Source organism: Ictidomys tridecemlineatus, chromosome 4 (genome assembly GCF_052094955.1).
Source record: "Ictidomys tridecemlineatus isolate mIctTri1 chromosome 4, mIctTri1.hap1, whole genome shotgun sequence".
In the NCBI taxonomy this organism is placed as follows: domain Eukaryota; kingdom Metazoa; phylum Chordata; class Mammalia; order Rodentia; family Sciuridae; genus Ictidomys; species Ictidomys tridecemlineatus.
Genome location: NC_135480.1, coordinates 139,086,666 through 139,102,502, shown reverse-complemented (window position 1 = coordinate 139,102,502; position 15,837 = coordinate 139,086,666). Strand labels below are relative to the sequence as shown.

The 15,837-nt window shown below is 33.3% G+C and overlaps 1 protein-coding gene across 5 annotated transcripts in view; it reads right to left on the bottom strand.

Annotated features, from left to right (window-relative positions):
• Positions 1–2,088: 2,088 nt before the first annotated feature.
• The window catches only part of Aldh1a1 (aldehyde dehydrogenase 1 family member A1), a 144,379-nt gene continuing 130,630 nt past the window's right edge, over positions 2,089–15,837 (bottom strand). For all 5 annotated transcript variants that reach the window (XM_078047491.1, XM_078047492.1, XM_040285665.2 and 2 more), the window contains 4 exons: positions 12,333–12,497; positions 9,208–9,365; positions 7,173–7,247; positions 2,089–2,675 (listed from right to left, as the gene is read on the bottom strand). In XM_078047491.1, coding sequence (XP_077903617.1) covers positions 2,603–2,675; positions 7,173–7,247; positions 9,208–9,365; positions 12,333–12,497 — 471 coding nt within the window. In that variant the 3' untranslated portion in view covers positions 2,089–2,602. The remainder of the gene's footprint in view (positions 2,676–7,172; positions 7,248–9,207; positions 9,366–12,332; positions 12,498–15,837) is intronic.

Sequence of the window (15,837 nt, the reverse complement as noted above, 5' to 3'; positions counted from 1 at the left end):
TATACTTTTAAAGGTGCAGGTGAATCTAAACACTAAACATTTACACACATGGCCCAGACAAGAAGTCTTTGAGTTCATTATTCTCTCTTGAATTATGTGAAGAAATGCCTAAAATTCTCTGCCTTGTGTTTGCTCCATTTTAAGTTGATGACAATTTATTTTTTCCTTCCTATTTCTACTTAGCTATTTCAAAGTAAATCCAGAAGCATGTACACTGAAAAATAATAATATAAAGAAAGAGAGAGAGAGAGAGAGAGAGAGAGAGAGAGAGAGAGAGAGAGAGAGAGAGAAAGGAAAGACAGGAGAAAAGTTTAAAAAGAGAGAAAAGCCCACAGACATTTAAGAATCTGTGATTCCCTTTCTTAACAGTGAATTTGAACTTCTGTCACTTGGTTTAGTATTTTAGGAAATGAAAATATTTTCGACCATGTGGACATTGAGGACAATGAGATCATGTTCATTACCACAGAACTGAATTTTTCATAAATATTCCTTATGCATGGACTAATAAGTATTCTTTAACTTTTCAACATTTTAAGAATTATTGCCAGTTTGGCTTTCGTACAAATAATGGAATACAAATAATGTCCAGAGACTCAGGACAAGCCAATATAAAACAGATATTTTCTGTTTAATCCTGTAATGTCTTATTTATACAAGGAAGATTTAATTTTCAAATATTTAAACTCGCTTCTGGCTTTTGTTATGTTCTGTGTTCAACCCTTTTGTTATACATTTTGAAATGTTCTGGGAGGATGCCATTACAATATTAACTTGTCTACCTATTAATTTATTTGCACATGGATTCAAACACATCTTTTAAAAATGTAGGCATTGTCTAGTTTTAGGTTAATGCAATCCTGCTCTGTACTTGGATATTATTCCTTCTCAGTGTTCAAAAACTTTCAGTTCTCCCTAAGATTTAGGTTTCTACAATTTAAAAAATGGTAGTTATGTCTCAAATCATATAAGGTAGTCCAAATTGCAAATCTTACAGACCCATACAAGTTTGAGAAGCTCTTTGAAAGTAGAGTGGAAATGATTTCAATTCTGAGAAGCGATTTGTTTTCATTCATTCTTGCATAGTTATACTGATTATGGTAGCTATAACTATAATATCAGTGTCACTAGGGTATCTGTTAATGTAAATTGATAAACTAATTTGTGAAACAAAATCACCCTAAAGATCTTAGTTGTTGGACTAGAGTATTTTAGAAGACTTAGAGTAATATGTAGTCTCTTGATTTTCCATGGGCCTAAGTCACTTTCCAAGGGAAGCACAGCAGGCATAATGGAAGCTTGGTGCAGGTAGTTTCACATAGCGGACATTTTTCTAGCTGCTCCCTTGTGATCTTTGGAACACTAAAAGCTACCTCATTGCACAGAACAGCATCTCCCAACATGGATTTCTTAATGTATTAGGGTTAGACGAGGCTGGGAGGAAGGCAAGCTCTCTGATATAATAAATCTGGAAAACATTCATATTGAAACAAAAGTAAATAGGTTTCAGGATTTCTCAGAACCTAGAATATGAAGCTAATGTACAATTTGAAACTCCCAGAGGAGAATATATTATATAGACTATCTTTAAATTTTCTTCAATGAAACGTGTCTGAGAGATTACATGTTGAATCTTTCCCCTCTTATTCACTGCCAATCTGCTCAAGCCAAATTTCTTCATGAAACCATTTCCAGGTCCCTCAATTAGACTTCATCACTACCCCATTACTACACTGTAGGGTTTTCAGACTCTTTATTTCTATTTTATAACCTCTCCGTTTGTTGGGTGGCACCTGGAGAAAATGGGCCATTCACTATTCACCTGTTTTGTACAACTCCTTTGCCTAGAGCTTGTAGGAACTCAATAAATGTTTATGAAAGTCTGATCCCATCTATCTTGAATGTGTGTTATTTATTTCAAGGATTCTACTGGGAAGTAAATGCTTCTTTACCCATTTGAGAATGAGTGGATTAGACTTTTATATTTAAATTCATCTTTAGGCTTAATTTAACACTGTTTTTGATAGCAGGGAGAGTAAATCACCATAATCCAAACATACACCTAAAAGAATCTCAAACTAAATAAGATTCATGCAAGGTCATTTTTTATTAAGCTTTATATGCAGATTACACCTATGTATTTTATTTGACAAGCTGACATAACATTCTAGAAAACACAAAAAAGGACTTCATACCTACCAGGAACAGAGCAACTTACTCTGCAGTTAGCATGTATATTAAGTACTTCAGGGAGTCATTAGGGGAAAGAGGCTACACGACTACTGCTTGTCTTCTGTAAAATGATTATTCTGGACCAGTAGCTACAAAGAAAACTACATGACTACCACAGAGTCAGAGATCTTACATCCAAGTCCATCCTTTTTATTTAGGATAGGACTTGGGAGTCACATAACAAAAATCAAGTTATTCCTTCAGAATAAGCTACATGTCAAGCTTTCTATGTGCAGTATTAATACTAAGGTGATTAGCTTATGTTTAAAAAAAATCAAAAAAAGAGCATTTTTCTATTTAGACCCCACATAGTAGTGATTATAGGAGATGCTTAGTCGTTGAAAAGTGTTCTGTCCATTCTGGTGTATCTTTACGAATTCTTCTGAGAGATCTTCATGGTGACTGTCTTGACTTCTGTGTATTCATGGAGACCGTATTCTCCCCTAGAGAGAGGGGGGGAAAAATATTTGTAAATGCCATTGAGCATAGCAGCATAAATGTACGATAGTCACTGATGTGGTACAAGTCACTCTTGCTTATCTCATAAGGAAATGTGGAAACTATTTCTGTGCAGAGAACATTTCATGTAATAGCTAGTTTGCAAAAATTCCCTTGTAGAGAAAATTTCTTAAAAATGACTTCCATTTTTGAAAACATAAAAAATGACACAAAATGTCTTTCATTCTAAACAATTAGGCACTTTCAGTTGATATGCATAGAAATTATCCACTTTTGACATTTTTTCTTTTACTTAACTATTAAAGCTTTAACTGCTCAAAAGATAATTCAATACTATAAGACTTTTCTCATTTCTAGTTTGGTTTCAAATAAATTATATATATATATATATATCATATATATATATATATGAAAGGAGAAATAGCCATAGTCACTCCAGTGTACCCAGTAAAGCTATGTATTTACTAGGTGCAGTTGGCACAGCAGTAGTGAGGGGTAGAAAATGCTTCTATTTCCATCTGCATTCTAAGGTTCTGATCTTAGGCAGATGTAGTTTCAAAAATATCTTTTGATTCATGGCAAAACAAAAACCTGATCTTCATTGTTGGAATTTTCTTTCCTTTTTGATTTTTTGTATGTTTTCTTTTTAAGGAGGAAAGCTGTTAGAGATTGGCCTACATTCAGGCCTTTGAGCTTTTTGCAGATGTTGATTTTCCTCTTGGTACAACCTCCTCTGTCCTCCCCACATGCTATGTTGCTCCTAAGTCCATTCCAAATGACCAGCAATGAATACTAGTTGATCTATTTGTACCCTGTTTTTTTGTTATCAGTTCTCTATCTCCCACCAGTTTAGGAAACTATGATTTACCCTTTTTTGAATAGAACTAGAAGGATTGGCTCAGTTATTCTCTGTATGGCTTTGATGAGATTAAATTGCATATATATTAAACTATTCTTAAAGCCATTACACCTATGCACATGTAGCTTACAGAGGAATAAGATCTTGATCCTTTCCTAAGCCTCCCTCTTGTGATCTAGACAGGTATGCAGAAGACATCTTTTGCTCTTGAAAACCTAATCCCCTTATACTGATTATTTTCTTGGGCAATTAAGCTTTTAAAAATACCTTCTAAAAGCTTCAATGAGCATGTTCTTCAAAGTAATTAAAGGGTTTAGACTCAGCTGTCTGAAACCCATTAAAAGATAGTATTTTAATAAGCATTTTATCTCACAGAGGTAGATAAATTAACCCATGATTTTCACCAATAGACCTTTCACTGTATTTTGGGTTATAAGGGAAGTTGGAACTCTCAGGAATAATGAGTGTGATTATTTTCAAACTCTGTTAGAAACAGGTCAGTTTTCTTAGGAATACATATATTATATCTATGATGGAACATAAAAACATTTGCTTACATTTCTCTTTATCTTAAGTGTATAAGCTGCCAGTTCTATGCTTTGAAAATCTTCAATATACAAACCACCAAGTCCTTATTCAAATGCTATTTTCAATTCAATAGGTGTGAGTTAGGTCTGAGACCCCATTTCTAATAACTTCCACATTGACGCTCATGCATTTCATCCATGGTCCATACCTTAGGGAAAACGGTTCTACTAATAAGATATGTCCATTTTTTCTTTTATGCCCAGAAATGAGCTTTACACTAATTAAGCAGGCCAGAGGAAATGTGTGCTGAACTGAATTGGCAAATATAACCAAGAAAAAAAAAATGTTCATTTGAGTTCTTGCTATAAGTCCATTAATACCATTTCCTCTCTCCCCTTTTTTGAAAGGAACAGGAAAAAAAGAAATACCTTTGTGATTTACTAAGAGCCAATTAAATTTGAAATGTCCTAGTAACCTAGTCTCAAGTGGTCTATGCTAACCTATGTGAAAATGAGTGTGATTTCACAAAGAGGGATTTCTGCCATTAACCTATTCCAGTGCCAACACTGGAGCAGAGATTTAAAAACCAAGGGCACTGTGTTACTATCTAACACATTGGGGTGTACATATCACTATTTTGGGCTCTTTGAGGACTTTGTTCCTGACTGATTGATTTTGCCTTTCTACTTTGGAGGAAAAACTATAATTTAACCCTTTAGAGTCATTTGAGGCTTTAGATTCACTGATTCTTTTGAAACATCTTGTTGTGAATGACTTGTTTATTAAGTTTACCAAGTTTTTTTAGATAGACTTTAACTGTAGCATTCTCAGATGGATTTTTGAAGTGAAAAAAATAATAGCATAACTTTCTTCTTTGTATTTTAAAGAAGGAAATTATCTAGACCCACATTATAGACTTTAAGGAAATTATGGGTGATTTTTTTATTCTTATTTTCAGTCCTTCTATTTAATTTCCTTATGCTTTAGCTTTAAAGTTTGACCAAACTGTATTCAACAAAGTTGACATGTTTTGTCTACTTTAGTTACTTCATTCCTTTTGATTGTTTTGTCAACATTCCCAGGGTAATGTGTTAGATCGCTGGGCCAGCAGTGAACTGTCCTTCAGAGTAATCTAACTTTGTAATAATAGCTTTGTATACAAAGTAGTTAGTTCTGCCAAGAAATTCTCTAATAGTGGACATTATAAGGAGAGGAAACCAGGGAAGAAAAAACAAAACAAAACATATTTATGGCTTTTTATTACTCCACTAATAAGATCCAGCTGATTTCCTCAGATTCAGGACTCCTTAATCTAGATCAAATTTATCTTTGTAATAATCTTCCTCACCCCCATAAATCCATACCAACCACCCACGCTCACTAGCCCCTCAGCATCCCCAATGCCCATTCCGTTCAGGAATATGCTTTTCTCTACTTAACTGATGTCCTACACAAGCTTCATGCCCTAGATGAAGTCCTGTCTTTACTGTGAGGTCCTTTACTCTATCAATATCATTAAATTTTTGGCCACTAAATTCTCACTGGGGTTATAACCACAGAATCTTAAGCATGGGAAGGATCTCAAAGATGTACTTCCTTCTCCCACTCCTATTTTTATCCACAATCCCTCACTTTTTTTAACAGATGAAAATAGTGAAAATTAGAAATATAGTATTAAATATTAAACTCTCTTGGTATTCAGATTTTCTTTCCCTTGATACCCTTTCCTCTGGACTTTCAACTACTTTCCTGACTTCCTGAGGCATGAACTCCCACTTTATTAATAGTCTAGAATTACTGTTCAAACTGTGTGTAGGTATTTTGCACTGTTTTTTACATCTTCTTTCTGCCACTGCAGTTATTTGAAGAATGGAACATAGTGTTATGTCTCTGGGACTCATAGAACCTTATAAATAACAGCAAGTACATAATGAATGCGTATTAAGAAAGTGCATCCATCATTTTAACTTTTCTCCATTCTCTACCTCTCCAACGATGTTTGCTTCAATGCAATTTTGCTGATCAATTAAGATAAATAACAAAGTTGATGTCTATTTAATGCACTCATGACCTTTAGATATTAGATTCATTTTACCTGATATTAACAAAATGAGAAGCTTTTTCTATGTTTGATTCCATATAGTTTGTATGTGATGTATGTCTTTTTTCTTTTCTTTTTTATTGATTTTATTTTTTTAAATACACGACAGCAATGGAATGCATTACAATTCTTATTACACATGTAGAGCACAATTTTCGTATCTCTGTATATAAAGTATGTTTACACCAATTTATGCCTTTATATGTATGTTTTTCCTGAATGGATTTTTATTTATTAGTAAATGTAAACAATTTTAGGAAATAAAATGGTTTAAACCACTAAATTAACCAAATATAGTGTAACTATTTTCTACATATACATATATATCTGCATATTTTAAAAGTCTATATATCTTGGTTTCCAAAGCAATGGAGGGCTCATAAACGCATTTATGTATAAAAATTCTCAGTCTAGTCACAACTATAAAGCATGTTTTCAATAGTCAAATTTCCCTCTGGGTTTATATTTTAGTACCCAAAATAACTCATTCAGTTAATTTAAAAATTTAGAGTCTGCATCAATAATATTTCAACAAATGAGAATCTTTCATTTCAACACTAAATTTTTTGGGGGATAACTGACCTAATTTATTTATCTAAGAGGTATTTTTAAATAACTACAGTTTTCTTCTATTTATATGCTTCCTAAAATCACCAATTTAGATTTCCTATCTTCTTTTTGAGAATGTTTCCCAAATGGATTACATTCAGACATACATCTAGCCATTCTACAAGTAGGCAACAATGCAATCACTGGTGTAAAGTGCTTAATATGGTCTCTTATGAATATTAGGGGTTTAATAAATTATATTTCCCTTCTGCTGTTGCCTTTATAAACTCATGAAGTACATTCAACATTTAAAAAGCTATTTGGTGGTATGGATCTCAAAGAGAGATTAGCGGCAGGTTTTATTTAAGGTGGTGAACATGAATTAGTTCCCTGGAGTGATAACCATCTAGATCAATATTTATCTCAATAGAAACTTATTCTTACAGTTCTCGTCCATTTCCAGACATCTTGAATCCCCCAAAGGGGCACTGAGCAGATACCACACTGTAGCAATTTACCCTGAAGGAAAAAAAAAAGTACATTATAGATAATGCTTAACCTATGAAATAACTCCTAAGCTGGGAATTTAGGAAATTAAAAGAACTGCATTTATTTTAATTTAATACACTCATTGAGTTTTTTTAAAAAACAACAGTATAAATTAGAATCCAGAAAGTATATGGATATATACACTACTCAGAAACAAATAGAAAGGTGCAACTATGTATATATGAATAGTCATTTGGGTAGTATATCATGTCCCTAAGAAGTGGTAGTTTGAAGTATAAAATAGAATGGCCAATATGCTCTAGAAGGAAAGGATACAGCTTACTAGAGGCTGAGATTTGTTATATGCATGTTCTTTACTGCTTATACTCAATGAGCTTTGTGATTTTTTTTGAGTTTTATGTACTCTTCAGACTAGAATCAACGTTCTTTCGTGATTGCAATGTGTATCACAATACTTCATTTTTTCATCATTTGGTTCAATAAATTACTTAAACAAAGGCCTTGTTAGGAAGTGGATTTAATTATAGATTTGTTTATCAGATTTCACAAAGTGTTTAAAGATGCTTATATGAAGCAACATAATTACTAAAAAAAAGTGAGTAGAATTAAAGAAAAAATTACAATAGAAGATGGAGTGGGTTGGGGACAATTAGAATGCAATTTTGTAGGCTATGAACAATGCTTAGCTTTGAATTTCCTAGAAGCTAAAGTTAACAGCAAAATCTAATTACTTATATGATTCTCATTACACAAAAATAAAAAAATTAAAGAATACAATTTTTCAAATTAGTTTTTATATTTTCCCTTACTTTCATGTTATTATAAAAGGTAGTCAAAAAGATGAGAAGACCTCCAAATAAATATATTGTACTTAGAAAAGTTTGATTATTACTTTGATTTTGAAATAATATTCAGGTGTTTTCTTAGTTAAAAACTTGATATCCCCATTCCTAGAGTTCTAAATTCTCATTGTGCCACAGAGATATTCTGTTTCCCTTATCAGGATAGTTTCTTAAATAAGTTTACAGTTTTAAAAAGAATCTTGTTTTTGCTTAGTTTAATTGTCATTTAAATTGGAAAATCAAATCCTTACTTTGAAATTAAGTATAAAATCCCAGCAACTCTGGATTCAACGATTGTCTGAGAAACACCAAGCAGCTATTAGGTCTGAGACAATGCCAGAACATTATTATGCTCTGGGATATAAAGCAATAATAATAAGATCTACTCTGTTTTAATATGTATGGAAATTCCTAATGGGATTCCCAAGCTATTCAGTGGAATGATATGATAACAAGTTTCTCCATCATATATTCAAGTAACATTCTGTTAATTCAAAATTTAAAAATTCTCAAACTTATCTCTGTTAAAATGTGCAGAAAAAAATTTTCTCTTTTGATTCTACACTGAAAATGAAAGTATTTAATATGCATTAATAGAAAACTGAGGGATATTTACTTAGAGAAAACTATGATTTGAAATGCCTCCCTATTCATGTGTCTTCTTACTTATAAAGTAGAGATGATACTATTTAATTAGGTCATTTCTAGGCCTATGTAAGATGATGCATAGACTGTGTTTGTAAGAATATTTAGTATACAGTAAGTTTTTAGGAAACGGAAATAATGTACATATATACAATAGTAATACTGACATTTATTAGCCCTTTTATCATAGAAATATTTTATGTTTATCACTAGCCATTCAGATTGACAAGGTGCTTGATCTATCTCTTTTCAGAGTTTCTGAAAGAAAACCACCCATTATAAAAACAAAATAAAACAAACAAATTAAAAAAAAAAACAGGCTTTTGAGCTGTGATTCTTAGTGCTAGTTGAACATTAGCATTATATGGGAGTTTTAAAAAACGACTTTTCTAGCAGACAACACAATTTGAAATGAAATGTTCAAGTTAACCTGTTGAAGTGGCTAATATTGGAAAGGCATATATAACTTCAGTCTGACTTACCACACGGTCCCTGCCTGTAGAGCGGAGGAGACAGTTATGGCTTTATTAAGATCTTTGGTAAAGATTCCTGCTGATAAGCCATAGAGAGTATTGTTTGCTCTCTTGATCACATCATCTAAAGATTTAAACTTCATGATTTGTTGCACAGGTCCAAATATCTATAACACAAGAAATTAATAAAATAAATAAAGATAATATATTAAAACTAAAAAAATTAAAAAGATATTGCAGATTTCTCCCTCTACAGATTATCCTAAATTGGATAAGATTTTGTTTCTCATCTCAGACCTACATTTTGGTACCAGGAATTGAAAACCATGGGCACTTAACCACTGGCCAACATCCCCAGCCAGCCCTTTTTTGTATTTTATTTAGAGACAAGTTCTCACTGAGTTGCTGGGGGTGACTTTGAACTCATCATACTCCTGCCTCAGCCTCCCAAGCAGCTGGGATAACAGATGTGAGCCATTGCACCCTGCTTTTAGACCTACATGTAAGAATCAAAATTGAGATCTGTAGAAGTGAAAGGTAAAAAAAGTGATGACCATTTTTAATTCTCTTTGGAACACCATAGGCACACATAAATAAAGCAGTGTTAATTTTCTAGATGTTGAAGTTAAGCTCCCAATTACTTAAAGTTATGCATCAAAACATTAATTTCAGATTTCTTTGAATATATTTTAAATTCTTTCCCTAGCTTTCTTCATCTTCTGAATTACTGCATATAACAGCCCAAGAAAGCAATGCTTGCTCTATTGGATAAATACATAGGTAATGTTTCATAATAATATTAATGTTTTATATATTAGTGTGTCAGTGACTAAAATATCGTTTATTCTGTATTTGGATCTTTTTAAAATTAGTCAAGATAGGTAAAACAACAAGGGATTTTATTCATTTTCTTTTCTTATGTTGCTTAAATATGCCAAACAGAATTCATTATTGCAAGTCTGAAGTACCCTATACTAACAAAGTATGAGTTCACTGGCAATTGATAAAATCACAGGACAGGAAACAACAATCACAATTTTGCTTATTCAAGTCTAGACCTCTCTTGCTAGACTGTTATTAGCACAGGCCATGCTCAATTCATTCTGGCTCTCAGCTCTAGGGAGGAGAAAATAGCTGGATTTTCTCTGAAAAATTAAGCTTACAATAAAAGAGAGGCTCCTCTGAGTATTATAACATTTTTCTGGGAAATGTGAACGAAGGTGGGCAAAAATCAGAAATGTCAAATGATTTTCTGGTATCCACCATTGATTTAAGTAGTATAAGGGGTATGGACTACCATTCAGTAGAGGCTGAGGGCAAAGCCTAAGGTTGTGAATTGAATCATGATGTTGTAATCTAGGAACTAGATAGATGTAGAACAGCTACTATAATAAACACACTCATATTTTACAAAATTTGAATTGAATATAGTACGTAGTTTCAGGTTTCCACTTTGAAGGAGCCAAATAACTATTCTATCACATACATTATAGAAACACAACAAATACCTCATTGAAGATATTTCCACAGTCCTTTCTATTTGGTATTAATTGACATAAACAAGAACAATTCTTGTAGTGAGATAAAAACTTATTAATAAATGCAATAATTACAATTCAGTTGAGGAATGAAGTGATATAGAGAAACTAAGTAGGTTTGATTATCTATGTTTGCTTTTATTTTCGTTTTTCTTATTTATTTCCTCTGTTTGCAAATGTGATTTTGTCCATTTCTCCTTGACTTAATAAAATTTGGGATGGAGGGGCAATTTAAAGAGAATAACCTTCTCAGATTATCCATCACATCATGGACATAAAGTACAAACTGACAGGATGAAAGGGTTATAATTGAGGACCTTTGAGTTGTCAGTGTCTTCTTATTGTAGGGTATTACATGACACTTTTGTCATCCAAAGTCAGTTCATCTTCTCTGAATTTAATAGAGACCCTCATTGTCTACGAGGTAGGTTATTTACCTTCCTAAATAAAAATTAGTACTTCTTAGTAATACATTGCCTTCTTAGATTACATTTTTCTTAATTTTGTACTCACCAAATATTTTAACTATAATATGTAACATATTATGCCATATAATTTTACCTATTATTATATATTAAATATATAATAAGCATATATTATGTGTAAATATAAGTATTTACTCCCTATATCTCCTCAGTCTTCATGTACTCTTTTTTGGGGGGTGAGGGTGCTGCTGAGGATTGAATTCAGGGCCTCATACGTGCTAGGCAAGTGCTTTACCACTGAACCATATCCCCAGCCCCTTTCATGTATTCTTGGCCCCAGATTTTTCAGGCGTTATGATTCTTAATTTTGTGTTGTATGGTTAAATATTTAACGAGTGTATTATATTATACCCAATTAGTATATTTGTATGTATATGTATATACACACACAAAATTGGGAAATCTGACCACTAATAAACACAGGGCCAAGAGCACACAGAGGAGGGGGAGGAACGTGGAGATGAATGTAGAAAAAGACCATAGGGCAAATATGGCATCACTAGGTAGGGCTGAAGCACTTTTTGTTTCATGATAGAAACACTGAAGATCTGCTCTCAGCAATTTTCATGTATACAATATGTTGTTATTGATGGGAGTCAACACATTGTCCAATGGTTCTGTTGATATTATTCCTTCTGTATGACTGAGATTGTGTGTCCTTTGACCAGCATTTCCCCAATCCTCTTCTCCACTTCGTGTCCCCAAAGTCTCTGGTAACCACCATTTGACTCCTTGCTTCTGAGTTGGACTTTTTAAAATTCTACATAGAATTGGGATCTTTCAGGATTTGTCTTTCTGTGCCTGGCATATTTGACTCAACAGAATGTTCTCAAGTTTATTCACACTATCATGCAAAACCTGTGACTGGAAGCACCTAATGATTGTTACGATCCTGGTCTGTTTGGCTGCAAGTTCTTCACAGGCTCAGTGGACTCCTTACTGTTTTTATTCTTGATCACAAGTAACTTCAACCTTTATCAACAGCAGAAACAAATAGTAACATTTACTGAGAAAGATGTTCAAAGAGCTGGGAAATTTAAAGGCACAGATAGTAGACACCTGCAGACAAAGCGAGGCAATAAAGGGAACAGAACAGAGTGAAACCATTTACCTCCTCTTTGGCGATGCGCATCTCATCTGTAACATTAGAGAAAACTGTGGGCTGGACAAAGTAGCCTTTATTCCCCCAGGGGCCTCCTCCACATTCCAGTTTGGCTCCTTCTTTCTTCCCACTCTCAATGAGGTCAAGTATTTTATCATACTGTTCCTTGTCAATCTATTTGTAAAATATCACATGAAAAGAAAAAAAAATCAGCAACTTATATAAGTTATGGGCCTGTGGATGAGGGCTTCAGTGAGCTAGTCTATTTCTATTAAATCTGATATTGAATTTTGAAAGCTGTCATAGGTTTAGATTCATTCTCTGGGCACATTTACTTCTCATGAAATTTTAGGAAGGAAACCTTGAAGATACCTATGTTTAGAATCTACAGTTGTGTAAAGAAGAAAAAAAAGAAAGTGTATTGGCACAGCAAATACAACTGACCCTTTCACACAACTGTCATTCTTAAAGAAAAGTTTGTTAATGATCTAACACATTTACCTGGAAATTGTAGTCCTAACTGAAATAAAAGGAGTGAAACAAGAAAAAGAAAGCTGTGATTCTGGCTTAATTAGGGCATTTGGGAAGCAGATGCCTTTGAACTTTGAGAAGACTCCTATATTTCTGTGGGGACTTCCCCATCCTGGACCATCCCCTCTGGCCTAGTCCATGACCTTGGATATCACACTCAAACCATAGGTTGGGCATCCTCCCCAGGTCAGTGGGTTTGATTTCAGTTTCTGGCCAGTCCCAATTTTCATCTTTATATTTTATTAAATGAGCCACATCTAAATATATGAAAAGTGTTACAGAAGTGAAATTTTTTGAATAAGATATTTATAGGGGAAAAGGAGTTAGAAGTTCTGGTTATGAACACCATGTCATTGTGGATTAAAGGAAAACCAGGAGATCCAGGAGCTAAGCAGGGGGGTCGAGGGCTCTTGTTAGTTTAACTTACTTGTCCCTTCTCTCTACTTAAAAAGTGTTATTCTTTATCTTCTTTGACTCTGCAAATATTTCCCACCACCCAAGACCAAGAAAAAGCTTCCAAGAAGTCATTTCTAACTGTATGGGATTCAGCACTCCTATCTAAGTAGATTAAATGCTATCTTCAATCAGAAACTAGTTTTACAAAATTTGGCTCAATATTCGGTGCAGTGTTCCTGCAGGCTCTCCACTGAACAGTATTCAATCATGTATCCCACAAAGAAAATCTCTTCATTCTCATCAGATCAAAGAAATTGTAGAGTTGGTCTAGAAGAGATATTTATGTTACTGTGTACTAGTTAATACAACTAAATTAAGGGGAGTGTTAGATATTTTTTCTAGTTAAGATATTCTAGTGTCTCAGTAAAGACTCAGTAAAGACTCAAGGATCTACGTGCCTCCATGCAAAGCTCCTCTGGCCTATTTCAATTTATTAATTGGACTATGACCTCAAAATCATAATTTTCAGTTTTTATTCACAGTATGCTTCCCAAGTCATAATGTTTCCCACTCTGGTCACTCTGTGACCAGAGTGGTTCCCAGGTGACTGTCTAATACATGCATATGCACTGCAGAAAGATATTGAAAGGATTTATTTGTTGGGAAACATGTGATCTCTGACTTCTAAAAAATACAGGACTGTATATTGCAGTGCCTTGCCATTGCAATGTGTTTCTAGAGCCAGCAGCTCTGGCATCACTTGGAAGCAACCTGCACTTCCCAAGCCCCTCTCTAGATCTACTGAATCCTTGGGTGATTCAGAGGCACAAGAAAGATTGAGAAACACCATGCCAGAGCCTGGGACTTGTGATAGAAAATTTCAGCTATACTTTGAAACACATCCAGTTTGGTCTAGCTAATTTTGATTCACCATAAATACAAACCTTCTTCAGAAGGTTTTGGATTCATCAATCATGAACTTGGCTTTCTTTGTGAATCTTAGGCACTGTTCAGTAATGCTTGCATGTAAAGGAATTCTTTGCTATGAAATGAGTCATTGGCCCTGGGTTAGTCTATAGCATTATTGTGATGGTCTTAAAGTATATATTTTAGTGACTTTGAAAGTTCAAACTCTTTGATTCTTTAGGCTTGGTAGGTTGAAGAAGAAGAAGGTAAATTGAAAAAAGACACATTCCTCAAAGTATTTGGAAACTAGACCAACAAGATCAATGAAAGTAGATGTCTAAAAAATTGATTTTTACAATTATTGCCAGGTATAAATACAGGCATGTGATTTTCATTTACTTAACAGCTATCTTAGAACACATAGTGAACCAAGCACTCAGATGGAGACATTCTATAGATTATCTCATTTCACTGCAAAATGATCCTTCAAGATTAATTTACTAACCCCATCTTAAAAACGAGGAAATAGAGTCTAAGGGAGGTTAGATGTAAAATTCAGTGTATCATTTAAAGCCCTATGTCTCCATACCATGATAAGATGCTACTCTGCTGTTTTTAATACATTTTATATGGATAGCATCATTTTTTTCCAAATGAAAACACTTATTTCCAAGTTTTCAAGGAAATATACATTTTGTTCTATGAACCAAATAGGAAAACCACTTTTATAAAGAAACAATATACACACGCGAACACACATACATAAAACAAATATAAATAATATATACTATGTTGTAATTGCTTCAACATTCAGATACTTTAAGTTCTTAATCTTCAAAATAAGAAAGGAACCAAACTTCTTTTAGAAACTATTTTCCCTAAATAAATGCTTTTGTTGCTTATATTCTCTATAACAATTTTATTGAGGCATTTAATGAAGAAGATTATATAACTACATTTTTAAAGCCTCAGTTCATTCAAGCACCTGGGATGAGGATCTAGGATAAAGCTTAATGAACACATGGCTTTTTTCTGTATACTCTTTCTTATAATAACAGATAACAAATTTTTAGAGTAGAGAATCCCTGAGGACTTTTCAGTGTTTTGTTTCTCAAAGTTCCAACATACCTACTTATCCTACTTACTTAGCACAACCTGTGATAAAAATCTATTTATTTATAGAGATTAAAGTCATATTAATCAGTTAGATTATCATATTACTTCCTCTAGGATCCTATGAACAAGAATTTTTCAAACCCTGTTTTAACTTCTTCCTCTTAGAAATAATGAGATATTTTAGCTCAGTGTTTTAGACTATTGTTGAATTAAACAGATTTTCCTCCCTAGTTGTATTACCCAACCAATATTCTATATTAAATATCTTAGATAGTCCACTCATCTCTCTTTTTTCTGTGTCTCCTTCTCTAATTGGAAAAGTGCTTTATGTTTATAAAGATAGGCAGACATAAATAATCACAAAGGAAAATTAAGAACCCTATTCCTTTTTGAAATAGAAGACTAATTTAGATTAGAATTGATCATATTTCTTGGAATATTTGATATGGATATTTGAGAAGTTACCAAATATGATAAAAATTGTCAACTCTATGATAAAACTGTCAACTCCTTCTATGTAGTCATTAAACTCAAAGACAAATGCAAACTACAATGAGATTAAGAT